Source organism: Coenobita brevimanus, chromosome 89, assembly GCF_032717465.1.
Source record: "Coenobita brevimanus isolate Jiangsu-jjx chromosome 89, ASM3271746v2, whole genome shotgun sequence".
Lineage (NCBI taxonomy): Eukaryota > Metazoa > Arthropoda > Malacostraca > Decapoda > Coenobitidae > Coenobita > Coenobita brevimanus.
In genome coordinates, this window is record NC_137042.1 from 32,087,225 (window position 1) to 32,110,827 (window position 23,603).

The window sequence follows — 23,603 nt, forward strand, 5'->3', positions numbered from 1 at the left end:
TTTCAATGTAAAGTCCATCAGGTCCACATTCAGATAAGCCTGGGGCCACAAAAACAACAGCTAAATACCGTAATGATCAATGGTGCATTATGTGAAAAGTGTTTGTATACTGATTAACAGCTTCAGGATGAAGAATATGTTAGGCAAAAATATGCTAAATGAGGAATTACTGTACTGTACTGTACATGCACAAGACAAACATAAAGAAAAACATAACTTTACACTTTCAGCATGAGGATATCATTCATATTTATGCTCCCATCAAACAATCTTAATTAAGGTTTGGTGAAATCTCCCAGAATGAAGATAAACAGTAAACTGCCAATCCAACAGTGGTCCCTTCAGAGTGTGCAGACCGAGGGTTAGACTACTGTCATCCACAACATTGAAAGGTAGGAGACCAACCCACACCCCTGGTAGAGATTTACATGACAGAAAATTTTTGGGTCACCTCTGGGATTGAACTGTAGCACATAAGCCACAGCATGTTGAGACCCAAGGGCTTTACCACTAGATTAATGGAAACTATTACTAATGTCTTCACTCTGATGGAGTTTTTCATAAGCTGAACAATAATGTCTGATGGCAGCATGGATAAAATAACACTGATATCATGATGCTGAAGCAGTAAAATGTATGATCAGCTGCAGCCCAAGCCTTATAAAACTACTAAAGTATTGTAACAAAACATATCACTTGAAGTTTTGCAGAGAATGCAGAAAGACAATGTGGAGATATAATGAAATTCAGGAACTACATCTAAGACTACTGACTTAAAAAATCCCGCCAGAATATTCTACATATGTATTATTTAATACAAATGCTACTGAGCCTTAGACCTTAAGAGAGATTAAAACTTCTAAAGCTACACACAACAGCACAGTATTGAAGAGTACTGAAAATATAAATCTCTTCGGCATGATGACTTCTTGCTGACTTTTTTCTTTTACCTGCCAAACAGTTTTATTCAGCCTCCGGTAAACCTCTCTCCACTGTTGCATTTGGGTACTTCTCATTTATGGGAAACTTTTCTGGTGCACACAGGGAGCTGCATGCACTTTTGTAGTTCTGTTCACACTGATGTAGTGCATTAGCACCGTTGCCCTTATACAATCTTTAAATGCTACTAAGTTGACACCCCAACCATAAGGATCATTTCCAAGGGATGACTGGAGTGTACTGCTCCTGCAATGCCACTATGGGATGAACAGCTGGTTACTCTCATCTTAAAAGTCTGACTGTAGCAGATTCTCAAAATAGCTGCTAACTCCTTTGTTCTGAGAGGTCTAACAAAAGCTAAATGAAACAGTCTGGTTGCAGGAGAGATAAAATGTCATTAAACTGTGAGTTAATAGTATCATGAGCAGTAGCATTCAAAAGCTAAAAAAAAAAAAAAGATATGCATTTATAAAACTGTGTGGTATTGTGGAACTGCTTCAAAAAATAAAACTAACCTTCGCACTTGCTCTATAAATTTAAACATATACAAGAATTGTAAACAAAAAGGCAGTATTTTCATTTGGAATATAATAAAAACTTTTTATTATAGCATCTCCAAAATACGACAAGGCCTGATCACAACAGTATTCTCACAAATGCAACTATCAACACCCTGAACTCTGCAGTATGCATAATAATAACTGATAATATAACTAGTAATTAGTACTACCATAAAATTATGCATACGATCGGGATGACTGAAACTCTGGATTACACACAGGCTTCATACAACCTACAAACAGTATTGCACATGGGTTGCAGAAAACCTTAACTCTCCACTTCACACAAGCTAAAAAAAAACATCTTTTGAATAGTAATAAAATTGAACTCTGGGCAATCTAGGTTTTGTATTATGCACTGGGCTTAAGACAACCTACATTCCTTATTATCCATTAAGGGACTCTTGATGATTCTATATTATGAATATGCTTCATACAACTTATATTGCTACATGTTTTGGGGTTGGCTGTAGACATCCTACCACTCCTGTAAAACATAAACTTATGCACCTCATTCCAAACACATATTATCATATTCATCAGGCTATTATCATACAATTATATTTGACTTAGCAAGGCTCTCTTAGCAATGAATGGATTAGTCAAGGTTAAATCTAACTTCTCTTGTGTGACAAATCTCTCCTGAGTGAAATATAATTATCTGGAGAGAGCATAAGTAAAATCATAAATACATCCTTGAACTGAGGGGGTTAATAGACCATTGTGTCCGTATTATGCACGGAGTTCACGACAATTTCAACAACAGTGTCTTGACTACAACTGCTGCTATACAATATGAATATTACTTCCTGCTTCCAAGAACTGAAGGGTGCGCACCACCATTCTCCTGAAGGGAGCGGAAGGTTCGGCCTGGGATACGTGCCCCTTGGTATGGCACTGGTTCTTTCTCATACTGGGGGGCATCAGGGGCTGGAGGTTCATCCTGGACTTGTTCTTGCTCCTGCTGTTGTTCTGGTTGGTACTGATTCTGTAAAAATCTAAAGGATGGTGATGGAAGTTTGGATCCACGATACCCAAAGTTCTGTGCCTCCTCAGCCTCTGGTGTAAATGAGGAAGGTTCACTGTGTGCCTCTTGGGGCAAGTCTGGGTCTTCAGGACTGTCATACTGTTGCTGCAAGTACTTAAATACCCTCCCAGGGGCTGCTTTTGGTTTCTTCCTTGTACCCATGTGATCAAACTGAGAGGTGAGTTCTTTCAATACAGTGTCTTTATGGGCTGCAGTCTTAGCTGCACCACTGCTGTAGTACTCATCTAACTCAGCATAAGAACTGGATGTGTCAGAATCAAAGCTAGTGTTGTTTTCATTCCGTAATGATTTTATAACATTGGGTGGAATAGGAGCTCCTTCATAGTGAGATGAAGTCTTTGAGTTTATGGGCACTGTAGAGTCCTGCCCATCACTAGGGTACTCGGACATGAGGTGGCGGAAGACACGTGAAGGGATGTTACCCCCTTCATAGCGCTTCTCTACTATTTCTTCATTCAGAGGTGTTGAAGACTCTTGCCTTATTATTTTCATCAGTCTTGGGCTGTCTCGATCTGAATCCTGGTTCTCATCATGAATTTTCTGTCCTGATACTGGAGGGAAGAATTTAGGCTGGTTGATTTTCCAGGATGGGGAGCCACAGTTGGAATATGGAGAGCATGGTTCTTTACTGTGGCTGCTGAGGGCTGAGTTCACAACACGATCCTGCTTGGGCCCATTCATGGTGATTGTTGGAGCTACGTGCCTGTACACTTTACTGTCCTTGGTGGTGGTGTATGTGGGGGACACTTTGGAAGGAGAGGAAATTCCACTGTCAGAGGAAATGTCATTTGTGTTGGTGAATATGGAGGAGGGAGGGGAGAGGGATGTTGGGGAGCTCTGATTGGTGGATTTCCAGGTGGGAGAGGGGACCTGATTGGCACCATGCTGTTTGTCGCCATCAGGTGGTAGGGTGGTCTCTGACGCATTGGCTGGAACTCCACTGTCTGAGGCTAGAAACAAAAACATGCAAGAAAATGCTGGTGAAGCACAATGCAGGCAAAAGTGTGGTAGGGTATTGTGCGCCATGCCATATTAAGATTAGCATCATCCGACATTAAATGTTTAAGAAAAAACTGGGGTAGGATAACATCTCACTATAAAACTATAACTCTTTGGCTTTGACCAGGTGACACAGAATAAGAAAAAAAAGAAAAAGTCAAAACTTTGATTAACTAAACTGGCCAGACAGATTTCTATACACAAGGAAAGGATTAGACTAGGTACTAAATATGGATCACCTTGTGCATTCATACTGGAAATTAGTTAGTACTATTATTGCTGTTATTCACACTATTAAAATATTAAAACTGAATAAGATATGAAATTTCATTTGTAATACAAGGGGAGTATCATGAGACTACAATCAACAGTTTTAGCCCATTAGCATCAGCCTGCATCCATTAATAAAATCTTGATGAACATCCAAGTGATTCAACTGACAAGCCAGAATGCCCACTAATTAGTATGAATTTTGTGTTCAACCCCTACATGTGGTGGCACTAAAGAAACCAAGTAACTCTGTTGTCTGGTTATACAAACATCCCTCAATTCCCTCCATATCACCCAAAAGAAGGATAGTGGGCTGCAGAAAGGCAACTTGAGCCTGCAATCCACCAGGTTCACATTCAGATGGACCAGAGACCACAACAAAAACAATCTTTTTTCCTAATGAAAAAGGGTTTACTACTGTAGTCCCAGATATAAAAGCATGAATGCACAATTGTACAAATACGCAGCTGCCATAACACTCTAGTACACTGTTTCAGTGTGATGGTAAATTCCAAACTCAGTAACTTTATATACTAGCACAGTTGAAAAAGAAATACACTTGGTCATAATCAATCATATTCCAGCACAAAAATGCTAGGAATGGTACTAAGATTTAATGTACATGGTACCAGTAGCAGGCATGATGATCTGCAACTACCTGAAAGCATTAAACTGACATCTATGCCAAAGTAATGTGCACTTCATACATTATGGACCATATGTTAGGTGGCATTGAGGAATTTGTAGCATCTCTTCTTTGGTTATTCATTTTGCATGTTACACTTTGACATTCTCTTGCGTGTTTTTTTATACTGTTTTAATAATGACACAGTTTGCATCAATAACATTCAAAAGGATATCTAGGTGCAATGCACAAAATATATAAATCACTATGGAAGAAGTGTCACAGAATTTCTTATACCATTACCCTACATCATAAACAATACTAACTACAAAACTACTAATACAGTGCAATTTTAACCCCTGGGCAAAGCAATGACTTGCAGTATACACATACCAAGTTACCGTAACCCCTTCAGTCTGAATTCTATATTATACAGCTGTACACATAGCAGGAATAAAATATGTCACCAGATTGAAGGGGTTAAATTCAATAATGTATGGTACTATCCTTAGTTATATGTATTTTCTGTACCCATTGGCAAGGGCGCATTAAAAAAAATAAATAATAACTGAGGAATGATGTAATGTACTATATACAAAAATTGCTTTGTAGCTCACTAGTGCAATATAATACTGGATAATATCCCTTTGATAAGACTGTGGTCCATGAACTACAGCTTCAGGACAATACAGTATTGTTTAGTATGACACAATATTATTTCAATATAAAATCAACACAATGCATGAAACGATGTGAAAGATTATTTATGAAACTATATGGAAATAAAAACTTCTCAGAAACACTCAACTACTCTACAAAATCAGTGATTAAGTTTTCATCTTTTTTTAAGTCTACTAGCACAGGCACACACAAAAATGACTGGATACTCAGGTAGTCTGAGAGACAAAACCTGTTATTATTAAAAATGGTCTGAAAGGCATGATCTGCAATGATTTAAAAATATTCTGACAGTCTGAGTGACAAGTGCTGTAATGAGTAAGAAGAGTAAGCAGTTACAACTAAATTATTAAGAATATTCTGGTACAGTATTCTGAGTGACTAAAATGACTATGGTTTAAGAATAATGCTACACATTGTGCTCCACACTGCAGCCATCCTCAATCAACCATCAGCACAGCTTAACACAGTGCATCCCAAGCCAGCAACACCAGCAGCAAGTGGCAGCTCCAGGCAAGCAGCTACACCAGTCAAACTCAGTCATGACCTCGTATTCTTAACAGCTAAGGAGGCTCTCTTAGCACCTCTTCCTGAGCAGTTAATTTTATGTACTTTACACTAGTCACCTGTCTGCTGTTTATAGTGTACCTGGTTAAATACTGTATCAATATAGTCTGCATCCACAGCATGCAGGAGAATAATGAGATAGAATGTGCAGAACTGACTGCTTTGGAAAATGTGTTATGAAAACTCCAAAGCCAATGAGAATAAGACCTTTATGCCTGTATTCCATCAGGTTAGGAGGCTTACTAGCACCCCCTCTTTAATGATTAATTTGGTACACTAAAAATTACTATTCTCTCATATGCTGCTTTATTTATTTATTTATTTTGTTTTATTATTTTTTTATTTTTACATAAAGACCTTGCACATATAAATTAATATATGAACATACCAGATGCAAATGTTAGCTGCAAATGAAGAGGTACTCCTTAACCGACAAGAATATGGGGTTTGCTCACACTCTCAGGAGAATTTTACCTCACCATTATGTAGTTCCCCCAAATAGTCAATATTACAGTATTTATTCATATCTTTACTGGGATTTAATTCAGCTTTATATGTAATGCTAAACTTACCAATATTATGGTATTTACTAACATGAGTTTAATTCAATTTTATATAGCTTGCTAACCTCAAATATAATATAGTATTTATTCATATTTTAATCCATTCAAGGTAATGACATCTATTATTTTATTTCTGCTATCACAAAACTCCTGTTGCACCTGGATAATCTTCCCTTTATGGGAAGGCTATCTGGTGAATACAGCACAGGGAGATCTTGGGTAGGTATTTATGCCATGTACTGATACAGTGCATATGCTCCTTTGTCCTCATACAATTTTTAGATGCCTGATGACCTAATGAGTTAGACTCATGCGAGAGGTGATTGGGATTTACTGCACACATAATGCCACTCAGAAATGAGATAATGGTCACTCACAGCTATCAGTGTCCGGAATCAGTAGCATAGACAAGGGTTACACTCATGATGGGGCAATAATACTGGACAAGATGATGGATGGATGGATGTTACCTCATCAAGGGAATTTATTCAATTTGAGATATCCCTCTGAGTGAAGGAGTTAAGAGATAATTTTTTTCAAATCTCGACTGGTATGAGAAGTCTTCCCTTGGCTGAATAAAACTGTCTGGTGGATGCACAGACACAATGCAAGACCTCATGTTACCAAAGGCATTAAAAAAGGTACAATTAGTAAGCTTACAGTAAGTGAATCCCCTTGCATGAACTTTTCCAGTCAAACCACATCCAAGTCCCATGTCTGAATGAACAAATGGCCATACTGAACAGGTATTCAATAGATGTGCCTCCTTCGATTAAATGCAGGTAATATATCATACTGTATTTCACATGTTGAATTACAAATCCTTAAACAGCATTATAAAACATGATGTAAGAGTAACTGTATTTATTTATTTTTTTATTATTATTTTCTTTTTTATGTGTCCAACTCTGGGCAAAGGATTCAGGGCTTATTCCAAGGCCCAGTAGGCCTCCTACACACCTCCACATGTCACCACTTCAGCATTAACACCAACCGTCCATTCTAAATACATGCTAGGACTATCTCATACAGGACTGGTGTACTGGTATTAGCGGGGGTATTTTTACAACATGTCGGCGGGTCTTCAGGTGGATCAGTATAGTCTGATTTTTTTAATTTTTATTTTTTTATGAAATTCAAATCCTTAAACTGTTCCCTGCCCCAGCCAGGATTCGATCCTGGGTCCGTTAGAACTGCAGGCCGCCTCTCTACCGATTCAGCCACTGTCTCCCCTAAATGTACGATTTATTGCAAGCAGATCCCATCAGTATTCAGCAACTACTAGGAAGTTATTAGCTGGCTTGGGCACTTAGTTTAACTTTGATATAATTTGAATTAGATGATGAAAAAAGCTCCGTGAGAGTGCATGAGCAGACATATATAATGTACATAAGTGAAAATGTGTCATACCTTCCTCAGGGTTGGTCATGGCCTGCAGCATCCTGAAGGAGCGGGATGGGATGCTGCCACCCATGTATTTCTTGGGTTCTGGTACTTCCTGCCCCGATGGCCCTGTGCTGCCGAGACCACCTGGACACACACAAGAACCAACCACATTATTGTACTCTTCAGTATGTACAATGTATAAGCAGTCATTGTTAGCGATTACCTTTAAACAACGCATATTGTACTCTTTTCATTTTAATTTGGCCTAAATTGTCTTTTCTCCATCTTGAGTGATGAGCTGTAATTTGGAATTAATACAAGAACACAGTGCTAGTCATGAGGAAGTACTTTGGAAAGTCAATCCCATTTCATCTCCTCTGAGGTGTGGAACCCAAGGCTAGGCTACAGCAGTCCAGTACATTCAAGGATAAACGACAATGTAAAGCTGTCATTCCAGCTAGCTCGTTCTAACTACTAGACCTTCAAATTTAATTAGGATAATGATGATAAACAGTCTGTATTATGCCTGTAAGCACCTGTTTTAAGATCTATTCATCACATTGTCAGGTTTACTGTGCTATCACTGTATCTACATCTGCAATGAATCTCTCTTTATCTCCTCTTAATGATACAATGTTATATCTCTTGGTTTAATTTTCTTAAGTTCATTCTTGATAAACATCATGCCTCCAAAATCAAACCAACTACAGTAGTAAAAAAAAAAAAAAAAGAATTATGAAGGAAAAAAAAGAAACACAGTACACACATAAGGCACCTGAAAAGCTTCATTTGTGCTCACTAAAGACCTCAGTGTTCATCAACTTTCAGATAAGGATAAAAAGAATGCTACTGGACTGTACCATACTGTACTTACCTGTAACAGAAGAAAGGAGTACAGCATCAGTACTGTGTAAACTGTTTAAAATGTTCAGTAACAGAAGGGCATATAACAAGGATAAACATAAATGCAAAGCAATGACTGGAAAAAATCAAAATAAAATCTAGATGACAAACAGGGTCAAAAGGGAAGTAGTGGTCCAAGTCTTCAAAGTACAGTAGCAGAAGATAAGCTGTATCCTAAGACAGTATCAAACTTGAGAAACAAAATAAATAACCTGGATGTTGAAACTGAGACTGGAATTGGCTTGGCTGCTGATACTGGCCAGGCTGCTGGTAAATGGGTTGCTGGAAGTAGCTAGGGACTTGGGTGGGCTTCGGTTGAGGCTGTTGCTGGCAGAGGTTTGGGATGTGGACAGGACCTTGGGGCTCTGTCATGCCAGCAGGCAGAAAGGGAGTGGAGGGTCAGCAACACTAATACAAGGGGATGGGTTACAAACAGCACCTGGCAAAACATCTAACACACACAGTCCTTGGGATTTGGTTGGATTCAGACAGTCTTCTCAGCACATCATATACAAACTGAAGGAATTATAGAAAGATAGAGGATGTTTATCCATGTATTGCCAGATGCCTTAATCCTGTAAGGAGTGGCCACAAACAAATCGCCTCCATGTTGCCCTGTCCCCCACCATTTTATTGCCCTCCTCCCAGTTCACACCCCTCTCTCTCGTATACCTCTCCATTCCATCCCTCCAACCCATCCTCAGCCTCTCCCTCCCTCTCTGATCCCTCCACCTCTCTCACATACACTCTCCTTGCTAGTCTCTCATTCTCCATCCTCTCCACGTGGACAAGCCACCTCAGTGTATTTCTCCTAACACTTCCTGTCATATCCACATCCACACCACAACACTCATTCAATTCCTCCTTTGTCAGTCTGTCTCTCCATGTAACTCCAGATGCTCCTCTCAAGTATCTCATTTCCACTGCTTTCACTCTCGACTGGTGTCCTTCCAGTAAGGTCCAAGCTTCACTTCCGTAGGTTAAAGTTGGTATCATAATACGTACTATTATGCAGTGGCTTTTTTTACTTCAATGCTCACTTCCCTATTTCTTATCACTGCTTTCAAAGAACCAGCCACCTTTCTTCCTCGATGTACCCTTTCAAGCACTTCTTCCTCTAAACTTTCATCCTTACTCATGACACTACCCAAGTACTTAACTGCACTTACATTTTCCATTCCTTCATCATCCAACCTCACTTTACATTCAGTGCCTTCATCTCCTTCAAAGACAATAGCTTTACTCTTCACTACATTCACCTTTAGATTCCATTTCTTGCACACTCTCCCAAACTCATTCACCAAGCCTTGCAGTTCCCCTTCATCTTCACCTAAGAATACAGTATAATCTGCAGTCAACTGTACAGGAAGTTTCCAAACACTGCCTTCTCTTGTTAGAGCCACTCCAACATCCACTGCCCTACCTTGTATCACTTTTATAACCCCATCCATATACAGATCGAACAACCATGGAGACATAACACATCCCTGTTTCAATCCAACATTCAGACAGAAAAATTCACTCAGTTCACTATCCAAACACACTGCAGCCTTAGCACGCTCATACACACCCTTCAGCGAATGCAATAACTTCCCATTTACTCCTTAAATTCTTAGTATTTTCCACATTCCTTGTCTATCCACTTTGTCATATGGTATCTCCAAATCCATGAAGGCTGCATACAACTTCTCTCCCTTGTCTAGAAACTTCCACTAAAGACCTAAGGATGAATATCTGATCTACACAACCTCTTTCCTTCCTAAAACCTCCCTGTTCTTCTCCAACTAACTCCTCTGTTATATCCCTGACTCTTCCGATAAGAATCCTACCATATACTTTTCCTGTTACACTCAGATAACAAATGCCTCTATGACTGCCACACATTTCCTTTTCCCCTTCGCACTGGGGAATAATTATACTTGACTTCCAATCCTCTAGGACTCTACCTTCCTCCCATGCCAATCTGTATAATTTTTATATCCATTCTACTACTATCTCTCCCTCATGCTCAGCATTTCACCACACACTTCATCAATTTGTGGGACTTTCCCCATTTTGACTTTCTTCATTGCTTCCAGTACTTCCATCCTACCCATCTCTTCCTCCTTTTTTATCTCCCTCCTCCTCCCAGCCATTTCCCAGCCACTGATGCTCTCCTTATTTCCATTCTCTATGTTTAACATTTCTTTAAAGTGTTCTCTCCATCTGCTCACTTTTTCTCACTTCTCCACTTGCAAAAGACAATTTTTATCTTTTACTCCCCTACTAACTTCTTTATCACCCTGTCTAACTCTCTTTACCTAATTCCAGAACATTTTCTTATGTTCCCTCCACTTTACACTCAAATTCCTTCCAAATTCCTCATCCACTCTCCTCTTACTCTCTCTTACCAATCTTTTCACCTTCCTCATCCTTTCTATACATAACTCTCTCTTCCATCTCTCAACTTCCTCCATGCCTCTGCTTCCCATTCATTCACTACATGTTTTCTTCTTTTGCACCACAGCTGGTTACACCTCTTCATTCCACCATGCTGTTCCTTGCACCCCTTTTCATCTTCTCTTCACCCCCACACACCATCTCACATGCTGCACAGATTTCTTCTGTGAATATCTTGCACACAACTTCCACCTCCCCCATCTGCCCCAAATCATATTTACCCACTCACTCCTCCACTTCTCCCTTATATTCTGCCGTTTTTCCATCCTCTTGCAACCTTTCTACCCTCTTTGTATAAACTACTTCCTTCTGTCCTTCCCTCTTTCTATTCCTCCATTGCACTTGAACCTTAACTTTCACCATCACCAAGTGGTGGTCAGAAAGTCCACTCCCCCAACCTCTGTATGCTCTTGCATCCATTATGTACCATCTCATTCTGTCATCCACACACACACATACTCAATCATTGTCTTCCATTCATTCAGTTCAGCATCCACCCTTCTCATGTATACCTGTGGATCATTTTGTGCCTAAAGAGGGTATTGGCTATCACCAACTCCCTCCCCTACCCAATATCCACTATAGGACAGCCATTCTTTTCAACTTCTGGAGGTACACCCCACTTACCAACTACTCCATCCACCTTCACATTCCCTACTTTTCCATTCATATCTCCAATCAAAAACACTCTCTCATCCCTCTCAAACTTTTCCATGCATGCGTTCACATCTGCCCAGAATTCTTCTTTAACTCTGCTTGCACAATCTTGCATTGGTGCATACACACACACAATTGCCCATATTTGTAGTCCAATTTTCAATCTTATCCACAATCCTTGAGCCAACTGATCCATACTCTCTTATATTCTCCCTCCATCCCCTGCACACAACAGTACATACTCCTTCTTTTGTCCTCTCATTCTCACCTACTCCGCACATATAATGATTAAAAATACCAGATATCCAAGGATTGAAAAATAAACTGCTGGCATCAGCAAAGTATACAGGAGAAATTCTAATCAACTTAGGAGGCTTTCTGGCACTTTTTCTTACCATCTTATTTCTGAACACGTTATGGCAGGTTTATATTCTCTCGCAGGTTATTTATGCAATCTACAGTATGTTGATGTAGGTAGACATTCGTAATATATTAGAGATTATTTTGGTGGAATATGTAAAATAAATGCTGGGGAAAAGATACTAGTAAGCCTCCTATGCTAATGAGAATACAAGCCTATAAGTGTAGTTAATTACTGCTCTCCCTACACATAAGATAGCCAACAGATTCAAGGAGACTGTGTTCCTTCTGTACTCCTGAGCCAATATACAAATGGAACTATGATATATGTTAAGAATTTTAGTGCAGCACTACAAAATAATAAACTTTTCTATATCTATCAAAAGAATGCTCATCTGACTGTACTACTATAGTACTGATATTAAATGCCAATTAAGAAAACTTTACATCTACATTACAAAGCCATCCCTGATTTAAAAAAAAAAATAAAGTGACAATGATTGCAGCACAAAAACAAAACTGTCAGCAAATCATAAGCATAATAATAAACAGTGTAATATATACTGAATCTTCACTAATTTAGTTACATAATAACTACACAGACATGTACCTTGGTAATTGCAGTCAACAATAATGAAGCACAAATAAAGCTGCAGACATGTATATCAATTAACTATGATAAATAATGAGACAGTGAACAACAGCTTTTGAGAAAATCTTTAGAGCCTAAATAGCTCTTCAGAATATGTAAGACTGTCAAAATTCATCATCATCATAATCCTGACCTCTTTTCCCACCTAAAGATGGTGGTGTGGTAAAGACAAGAGAGTAAGAAAAAAACTGATAGACTGACTACTATAAATTTACTTTACTATGATAACATGACTATGAAGAATGAGTTTTGAAGAAAGCTTCAGAGCTTAATAAACTTTTCAGAATATAGAAGAGTTTCATAACTGCTTGACTAAAATGTGGAGTGATATAACTGTCTGCAACCATACAAACTGGGGATATAAAAATAAAGCAGCATGTTACCAAGGACAGTAAGGTGGTTAGGTTGATTCACACATTTTAGCTTAACACATCCATAAGCCAGTGGACAGCATGCAAGTCTGGTGCAAAAACAATGCAAATAAGTCTACTCTCATTGTAGTGATTCATTCTATGTAGCATGGCTGTATTATTACTACTGAGTGAAGGTGTAAGCAAACTCTAATTTCTGACAGTCATTTGTGGAACACCTGTAACTACTAGATGTGCTCAGCCTGCATTCCACACTATAGAGTCGTCAGCAATGATACTGAAACACTTGACATATTCTATCATTATAATATGGTTGAGAAACTACTTTTACAAACTGGGAGCCTGTCCACACCTTCACATCCTCTTTTTTAATAATACGACCCTAAGTGTACTAGACTGTAAAGAATATGCATTAAACTAAACAAAAATTAAAAAGCATTTCTATGAATAAGTGGACAGTTAATGCAAGGAATTTGTGGGGCCACTGTATTCAATTAATTAAAGAAGACAGTGACAATGAATTTAAATAATATGGAGAGATATGTGTCTCTATGTCTGTCTGTCTATAACCACACCTCCAATACAAAAGAATATATGCTTCTATGATAAAAAAACATAATACAAATTAAATGAAAGAGTGTATCGCATTATAATACTCGTGTGGCTTTCATGCAACACTAAAGGTAAGAAGGGTCCACTTACAAGAGTATGTGGTGGAAAAGGTCCTTCATTAAAGAGGGACTACAACTGCAGTGCTGATATACAACACATAAGGTGTATTCACTAAGGACTTTAGGGGAGATGGGCCAAGTTAACATAACACATCAGCAAGGCTGGAAGAACTATACTCTGTCCAATTAAACTTAGCTTAAACTGCCATCTCTCCAATATTAATGCTGAGCTGCAGTAAGAGAATGGCACTAAAATATGGTGCAAGTCATGAAGTGCTGTGAAAAGGATTTATTGTCTTATTCTGCCCCTGGACTAAGGGAAACAGTATGCAGAAGGACACAAATTTCTGCCTTGTTAAGGTGGACAAACTATAGGTGTGGTCATGGCAAAGACACCATACACTACTACAGTAGGGCACCAGGTTTCACGCCTAACAGGGACCATAAAAAGTGCCACCAAAGTTGATTCCCCCAAAGTTGGGGCATTGACTATATGGGACATAAGCTAACAGGAACCAGACCCGTAAGAACACTCACTCCCCTAGTGTATTTCCTACTTTAAATATGTGTTAAAGTTACCTGAAATGTTGCTGTTAACCCATTAAATCATAAAGTAACATTAACAATAAAACATAAAAACATTATAAAATACACAAAGTTGTTTTCTCATACTACGCACAGTTGACCTTGGCACATTATACATTTTGCATGTTTCAGAGTTACGAGTAACTTTCTCCATTTCTGTCATGGTTTTATTTTTAACTCGTCATCATACTTGCATTTTTTCACCCCTCTGCGGTAGCCATGCTTGGTCTTCCCTTTACTGTCTGCACTTCCAGGCTCACACCTTCTTACATCATTTCCACTATCACCCGGTCCATCTCTGGCTCCACTCGACTCACAAGATGACACATTTCTGTCAATTACTAATTAAGGACGTGAGTGTATCACTCAACTTGTGGACACACTGAACAGTGTGGGAAACAGGCCGAAACTGGGTGTTGGCATTAGTGATGCCATGGTGAGAATCCCAAACTTGTGCTACCGGAGGGAGCAAAAGTGTGTTTTTTAATTGTGAATGTGCAATCACAGGAATGTTTGTTGGCTTCAGCCAAAGTGCAATTTCGACACTCTGGATGCCACACAATCTGGTGCCTTACTGTACAGTTAACACCGAGGCTGGGGGTGGGGGGATGGGGGGTTGAGTGCAAGAGTAAAGACAGGTAAGTTAACATGGTGGTTGACAGGGATGAGCCACAAGGGTGCAGGTTTGACAACACCACATGACACTCCAGCATACCAGCACCCTTGGGCAATGTATCAGTGAGCGTCTGAAGCATTCGGAAAAATTTCGATGCAGTGGGGGCCTTTTCCTGCCTTCCTTGTGCACTCGGAGGAGGCTGGTGCATGCCACTGTTACATTGGGGCTCCTTGTAGCTCTCAGGGACATGGGATTGAAGGAAAGTCTGTTGCATACAACTGGAGATTTCATCATCTGAACCTGAGGGGTATTTTCGGAGGACACAATTAACAGAAGAGGAGAAAAAAATAAATACAGAAAACAGAGTGACAAGAAAAAAACACTGGACCTTTTTAGTTGCAAAAATAAGTTATTTGCTTAAGTAACATGACAGTTTTGAAGATCAAAGGACAGTGATAATTACATACGATTTATTACATATTTTTGTGTGAAAACAAAAAATCTGGAAGTGACTGGGAGGAAAGGGCCAAATTTTATAAAAATTTTCCCAATACTGGTATATGATACTTTACTTCTCTAACTGTCATGTCTTAACAATACTTTTCAATTTCCCAGTAACGTAATGTACAGAGAAATCACCACCTATGCTTATTTGATCTGCGCAGACTAACATTTACACAGTACTCTATGGTAGTGCTGGAAAACCAAGAAAAAGAGAATAATTGATGCACTGTGATACATGTTTTCCAATACATGAAAGAAAGAAAATCTATGGAGGAAATGGGAGTAGGCTGTGTGAGGCTCACTTTGGGGCATAGTACAGTAATTTGCTTTTCACCGATACAAGTAGCATCTCCTACTTACTGTATGTTTCTTCATAACTTACTTATTTATATCTTTATAATCTGTTTATGCCTTTAATAATCTGTTAGGGAGTGATGAAATGAGTAATGGTGTGAGGGAAGTAGTAGCTTAGCTAAGTTTAAAGACCACTGACCATGCTAACTTGTGTGGGAATTGCATAGGCAACAATCTCTAAAAGTTAATATCACACTGACACCACCATCCTCATAAAATATTCACTTCCTCACACTCTGCCACAATAATATTAACCCCTAAAAGACGGGCATAGTCAGTTTTGACATATGCTCAGGACGGGCATAGTCAGTGGGTGCGATATGGTGGGGGATTTGTGGGAGGGGAGGTGTGGAGAGGTTTGGAGGTTGTGGGGTGGTGCATGGATGGGGACTGGGTGCTTGTGGGGGTGGGGGGCAGGGTGGGGGAGTGATGGATGGGGAAGGTAAGAGGGGGGTAGGGAGGGGGGTGGGGGAAAAGGGTGGTGGTGGCAGTGGGGGTTGGAGGGGTGGGGTTGTCTGGGGGGTGTGGGGGTTTGGGGGGTGGGGGTTTGGGGAGTATGGGGGTGGGGGCTAGAGGAGGGTAGGGGGTTGGGGTGGTGGGGGTAAGGGGAGGGCAGTAGGGGATGGGGGTGGTGGGGGAATGGTGGGGGGTGGTGGGGAAACAGTTGGGAGATTGGGGGATTGTGGGGGGCTTGGGGGATGAGGGTGGGGTGGGGAGGGTAGGGGTGATGGAAGGGTGGGGGTTAGGGGTGGTAGAGGGCTGTGGAGGGTGTTGGGGGGATGGTGGGAGGAGTTGGGGGTGGTGGGTGTTTGGGGGTTGGGTGGTGGGGGTGGTAAGGGGAAGGTGGGGGGTCATGGAGGGTGGCAGGAGGTGTGTGAGTGTGGTGGTAGGGTGGGGTGGGGGTTTGGGCAAGTGGGGGGGCATAACCGCATATGCAGACACCCGTCTTTTTGGCCCTAGTAACCCCGGACAGCATATGCGGACACCCGTCTTTTAGGGGTTTTGGAAGACATAAAATGATCATGACGACACTGCACAGCCGAAAATTTAACGTCAGATGCCTCTCTAAGTGCAGGTAGGCTAGCTTTTACTTTTTGGTGATTTTAGGCAGCAGTTTTGTTATTGGTGGAAAGTACTGGGAGAAGGGGGCACCTTCGTGTAGTGGCACTGATATCACTGGACAGATCTGCTGCCCAATTATACAAACATCCCTCAACACCCTCCATATCCCTTAAAAAGAGGGTGTCCGGACTGCCAGAAAAGGGCAATATCAGCTGGTAGTCAACTGGATGCACATCCAGATGAGCTTGAGGCCACAACAACAACTGAGGGAGGGGTAATGTAGGGTATCATAGGACAAAGAAGGACAATGGTCCTGTAAGGGGTGGCCACAAACAAATTGCCTCCATGTCGCTCTGTCCAATGCCATTTCACTGTCCTGCTCCCAGCTCCCACCCCCCCTCTCTCATATACCTCTCCACTCCATCCCTCCATCTCATTCTTGGCCTTCCCCTCCCTCTCCCCCCTACACCTCATTCACATACACGCTCTTTGTCAGTCTCTCATTCTCCATCTTCTCCACATGGCCAAACCACCTCAGTATGTTTCTCCTCATGCCTCCTATCACATCCACATATATACAATCTTCTCTGTTTCATCACCAACCCTCTACTGTGATGCATGCAGCTCCATCACCCAACCACAGTTTAACCTATTTATTCTGGCTCCCCATCATTCCCATGTTGTATTATTTCATCCACTCATCACCGTAATTAGATACGAACCCCTACAGTAAAATGATATACTTTCTGTTTCTCAATTTTGTCATCAGACAATTTACTCAACTCTGGGGAGATTTTCTGACTAGGAGGGGTTGCACACAACTTTAATTAACCCCTTGTTACTAGTATGGGGCTTTTCTATGTTGACCAAATTCCCTAGTAACAGCAAAAACAAAATTAACAGTACAGTACATCAATAGACTGAAGAGGTTCAATAAGGATGGTACTATTGTACACGCACAGTAAATATTCCTCCCTACTGATACCCAACTATGTGCACTTAGGTTTAGAACAGCCTTGGCCAATGCCTGCTTATTACTAGGAAAAGAAATTGTGATTTGGAGTGCATCTGAACTTCTGCACTTTTTAGTGAGGTACAACCTCCACCAATTCTGTGTTTACAAGCAGGTTTCAAGTTTCAAGCAATATCTTTAAAGGCAAGAACTTCACTCCCGTGAACAAGGTCCATCTAGTTTAAAATACACCCACACAGTGCAGCGACACTGCTCCCTGCCTGAAGCTGTCCTGTAAACAAAGAATTGGGGAGAACCATACAAAATAAAGACAACTAAAACTACTACCCCCAGTGTTAAATACCGGTGGTACTGTATTACTTAAACTTGACACAGTACAATATGGGATTTATGAATGAAATTCCTATGTGCAGGCGTTTCTGATATGCTGATATATAAAGCTGTCTCTATATATATGCCAGAAAAGAAAATCAATGTATGCTATAAGCACCAACAACATACAAGACAGGGATGTCTTCACGACATGGTAATGTTGTAGCCAAGCTGCATCAATACCCAGTTATGCAAATATACATCAACTCCTTCCACATCCTCTTAAAGGAAAATGGTGTACTGCAGGAGAAGGGCAACTTCAGTTTTCAGTTCACCAGGTTCTTGTTTGGATCAGACTGGGCCTGCAACTACTACTACTACTTCTATTACTACTGTACTTATGTCCAGAAACTGAAAGTACCTGTAATATATAAGTATCATCAGCCAGACTTCGGGCAAGTGGTGGACTCAGTTATCTACTGTTGATGAGATGAGAAATTTACCACCTATTTCATGTTATAACTGCAATTTGTTTGTGAATGAAGGACAAGGAAATTGCAAAACCTTCACAGTTTTCTCATTCTTCCTGGTGAAACAAACAACAGCTATGAGAGAAAGATCTTAAGTTATTGCATTTTGTTTTGCATGAAGGAAAAGGAATGAAAAAAAAAAAAAAATCCTTCAATATCTCTAGTTCTTCGACCAAAAATAAAAATTATGAAAGAGAATCGATTACAATACTGTATGCTCAAGAAAGTTGCCCCAGTCATGTATGAGTAGGGAAGAGTAATTGTCTTTGAGTTGGTATACCATTAAGGTGTCTGGCTATACACCAGATGACAGACAGATACCATGCCTCGCACCTCCTCTGCTCTAGTCCCTTTTACCCATCACCGTGCATGTATGTGTGCATGCAAAAAACACTGTATATGATCATTACCAATCTTCTGTGTGACCACTACAGTCTTGGCAGGAAAGTATCCACCTCTGCTGCGCGCCTCGTCACTATCAGAGCTGACTCGCACTAGGGAGGTAGTGGCAGTGAGGATAGAGTTGGGATTAAAACCTTCCAGTATTATGTACAATTTTCATTATTATCATTATCAGGCAATTATCTCTACTAGTTGCAGTACTGAAGTACTGTATATATAAATTTACTATTACTGTATTTCAGCTATTATTATTATGCTGTATACACAGCATGAGGGTGATTTACCCCATGAATCTGAGTAACAACCTTTTAAGTTTATTCTTGCTGCTACCTGATTATTTTATTCAACTTATGAAAGGCTGACGATAATGAAAGGGTTTATTAAGGCTGAATCTAACCCTTCTCCTTTGAAAAGTCAATCCTAAGCTGAATAAAATCATTAGGAGATGACAAAAATAAAGTAAAAAGGATGCCCCCAAGCTGAATGGGTAAATGCTCACCTTGATTTTTAAAGATACTGGACAACTGGTTTGGGTTTGAACCACTGCTCTTATACCCTCCAATCTGCTTAGCATTAATGTGTGTGTCATCAATATTCTGCTGTACAGGGATTATCTTATAAACCCCATTCTGCTGCATACTGCTGCCCCTCTGCTCACTGCTCTGCCCCACACTTTGCACAGGGACAAAAGTTCGCTGACATCCACTGGGACTGGCACTTGATTTCTGGCCACTCCCTGGGGGCACCTCAACTTTCATGGGCATGCCACTAGAGGGAGCATCTGCAAATTTTGTTGGGTGCTTCATAATGATAACTAAGCTCATTTCAGATTCCTTATTCCATAATAATAATAATCATCATCATCATCATCATCATCACCACCATCATCATTTCTTTTTTCCACCTAAGGATGAGGTGAGGCTATCTTTATTCCAGCATCAGTAATGCTCAGAATACTGGAATATTCTTTTTTCCATGTTATTCAGTATTGATCTGCTTACAGGCATACTACTGATGAGTTTTACATTACTGAGATACTAGTACTGCCTGTATAATCACTGAACTCCCTCAATTCGATAACATATTTTTCACTTTACTCAAGATACCAGAAGACAAAATTATTCAAGTCAGGAAGGGCCTCTTGTACTGAATGGGTTAACCAAGGCTATATCTAACCCCTCGAGCTGAAAATGTCTCTCCTAAACTATATAAAATCATCTGTAAGTAGTGAGAATAAAGTGAAAGAATGCAGCATCATCAGATTAAAGAGGTTAATTGTGACTATTAGCAGTATTTCTGAAACCTCTTACTATATTCAATAATAAAATTCAAGCACAAAGCACAGAAATGCCATACATACTGCACCGAAAATAAGTTAATAATCATTCCACTAATTCACACTAAAAAAGGAAAAAGAAAAAAAAATTAATAACATCTTAAAGCATACATGTAACATACCTATGTTTGAAAAGCAAAAACAATGAAAACAATAATAATAGCAACAGCAAAACAAAATAATTCAGTACTATTACAAATTGTTGTGCATTAATAATGCAGCAATAAGCATCATGCAAATACACTATGAGAAGAAGTATGTTTTTCTTACCTTTGGTGGACGTATGCCATTCATGAATACACAAGAAAACCCAAGTCTTTTCCATATATAAACAACAAAAGCTAAAACAAACCAGCTAAGACTCTAAATGGCTGTCTGGTTTATAATCTATGTTTGTTGCACGTACAGCCAACCAAGGTTCCGGGTGGTCCACCTGTTGGCAAGATGAAGCTAGTATATGCATGTATGCACAGTGTGTGTGTGTGTGTGTGTGTGTGTGTGTGTGTGTGTGTGTGTGTGTGTGTGTGTGTGTGTGTGTGTGTGTGTGTGTGTGTGTGTGTGTGTGTGTGTGTGTTGGGGGGGGAAGCATACCCACAAATGTTTCGAGGAACCAATCATCTGCCTCTGTGAATCAGCAGACTCACAGAGCTTGTCAGCTGTGAAACAATGGTAAGTTTATCCATGGGTGGTTCTGGGTATTGCCGAGGGAAATGGAGAGTCAGTATGGTTAAGAAAGAATACAGGAATTATATCAGTTTTGGGGGATAGGAAAAGTAACCTGTCTGTTCAGAGAGTACCCAGCCTTAAGCTTTAAAAAAAAGAAAAAAAATTTCTAACCTGTTGGGCTAGGACACTAATCCCCCTCAAAGAAGGCCCCTCCTGACTTGACACACATAGCCCACTGTTCTTTCCACTGCCTGAAACATTTTTCAAAGTTGATTTTCGGTACCTCCTGTAGGTGCTTCATCAGGTTCATCATGATCTCTTCTCTTGTCTCAAATCGCAAACCCTTCAGTGGACTTTTAAACTTGGGGAATAACGAAAAGTCACACAAAACCATGTCTGGTGAGCAAGAAGCCCGCCAGACCTGCAGATGTCATGCTTGGCCAAAAATTCCTGAATTAGTCGAGATGAATGGGCAGGGGTGTTGTCGTGGAGCAGTTTCCAACTTGCTGCTTTCCAAAGGTCTGGTCTCTTCTGCCGATCTGCATCATGAAGATGACAGATAACATCAAGGTAGTTCAGTAAAACCTTGATATAACGGACTTCAATAGATCAGAATTCGCTTTTATCGGATCGAGGAGCTACCAGACTAAATTCTTAGATATCTCAAAAAGTCCGATAAAACCAGAAGCAGTCCAGACTGCCTGACCACTTCAGCTATTTTCACCACAATAAAGTAGATAAAAGACATGTTTATCAGTGTACAGGGTTGGTGGAGGATTAGTGCCCCTCCCTGTAAAACAATTAACTCTAAGCCCTTGGCCACCCCGTTTGGGATACATGGCATCTGGCAATGAATGAATGAATGAAATACCATTTGATTATTGTAGTGAATGTATAATACTGTACAGTTTTGCAATGGTATTGAAAAGTTTAAAAACCATTAGTGCGATCCAAACTAATGTCAGATAATGTATATTGGAAAAAGTCTGGGTTAGCAGGGGAAAGTCCAGATGTCGCTCTTTTTCGGAATGGCTTGGACCCCAATTAGTCTGTTATAGTGAGGTTTTCCTGTAATGTTTGTTGACAGTCTGACTTTCTGGTGTGCATTCATGATGCACAACACCACAGTTGTCAAAAAAAACTGCCAACAAGTGGATGCATTTCACCCTGCTGCGGGCCTGTCGTGTTTTTTTTGGCCAAAGTGATCCTGCATGCTTTCAATGGGATGATTGTGCTTTGGTTTCTGGGTCGTACCCATACATCCAAGTCTTAACTCCAGCGATAACAGTCTTCAGAAAGTCTGGGTTGCAATTTGCACACTCCAATATGTCTTGAGCAACATTCATCCAAGAGAAGGGATCATGATGAATGCGATGATGAACCTGCAGGACGTACCGAAAACTGACTTTGAAAAATCTTTCAGGCAGTGAAAAGAACACTGGGCTACATGTGTGGAGTCAGATGGGACCTACTTTGAGGAAGATTAGTCTCCTATCTCAACAGGTTGGCTATTTATTTTTTTAGAAAGTTGAATACTCTCTGAACAGACCGTGTATCTATTTCTATGGATGGGTCAAAGTTCTTTAGTATGGAAAAGTGACCTTGGAAATTATATGAGTTTTTATAGGTTTTGTGAGGGGAAAAATAAGTCCATGGAGGAAATATTAGATACTTGATGGAAAATAAGACCAACTGGAAAAATAGGTCCATGGAGAAAATGAACATGGGGAAAATAAACATGAGAAAAACAGGTGCACAGAGAGTAAGTCCACTGGATGCACAACAACAGGTCCTTGGAGGAAATAAGTCCATGGGAGGTAGCAGGTTTATGGTGGGAAACTGGTCTATGGTGAAAACAGGTCCATGGTGGGGAAAATTGATTCATGGGGGAAAGAGTCCATGTAGGAAAATGGATTCAAGGGGGAACATAGGTCTGTGAAGGAAAATGGGTCAACAAGGTGATAAAAGGTTAATGTAAGAAAATAGGTGGGTGGGGAGACAATTCCTAAGAAAAGTAGCTGGAGATAGGTCTATGTGCTACTTATACCAATTACTGAGAGATGGGATATCCAGTACCAGGTGAATTTGCTGTGCGTAGTTTGTCAATATTATAAAGGCAGCAAATAAAATATATACTGTAGCAGGTTTTAATATTACTAAGGATATATAAGATCTATAATTTCTTAAGTAATATCAGTTACTAGAATTGATCCCCTCAGCATGAGGGATTCTCTCTTCCAAACAGAACCACCTGGGCTTAACCAGAATGTATTATGATATCACCATCCAATAATTTCCAACATCCTTTCTTAACCTCGCTAACTCTCCCCTTCCCTCAGCAATGCCCTGAACCACCATGGATAATCTTACTGTTGCTTCGCAACCAACGACTGAGCGAGTCTAATGATTCAAAGAGGGATACAGTTGGTTGCTCAGAAAATTTCCTATGTCTCACCATCAACTGAACCACCAGAAACCTTGGCCAACTGTACGTACTATCAGTAGCAAAAGCCCTGTCACCTCTCTGACACAATGGCCATACCCAGTAAAAATTGAGCACAAATTTAATCCAACT

The 23,603-nt window shown here is 40.1% G+C and overlaps 2 protein-coding genes across 5 annotated transcripts in view; both read right to left on the reverse strand.

The window, feature by feature from the left end:
* Positions 1–23,603, reverse strand: part of LOC145411463 (uncharacterized) — a 126,504-nt gene that overhangs the window by 9,331 nt on the left and 93,570 nt on the right. Inside the window, exons 9-11 of one of the 4 annotated variants that reach the window (XM_080281509.1) lie at positions 8,751–8,903; positions 7,660–7,779; positions 1,970–3,497 (exon numbers count right to left, since the gene is read on the reverse strand). In XM_080281509.1, the coding sequence (XP_080137635.1) occupies positions 2,302–3,497; positions 7,660–7,779; positions 8,751–8,903 (1,469 nt within the window). In that variant the 3' untranslated portion in view covers positions 1,970–2,301. Of the gene's footprint in view, positions 1–1,969; positions 3,498–7,659; positions 7,780–8,750; positions 8,904–23,603 lie in introns of those variants that run through there. The other 3 variants (XM_080281511.1, XM_080281510.1, XM_080281512.1) reach the window with 3 other exon arrangements.
* Positions 12,223–19,832, reverse strand: LOC145411337 (uncharacterized). The gene is made up of 4 exons (XM_080281366.1): positions 19,526–19,832; positions 19,035–19,118; positions 14,989–15,189; positions 12,223–12,290 (listed from the first exon to the last, which is right to left on the reverse strand). The coding sequence occupies exons 1-4, from the start codon at positions 19,830–19,832 to the stop codon at positions 12,223–12,225; spliced, it is 660 nt and encodes a 219-aa protein (XP_080137492.1).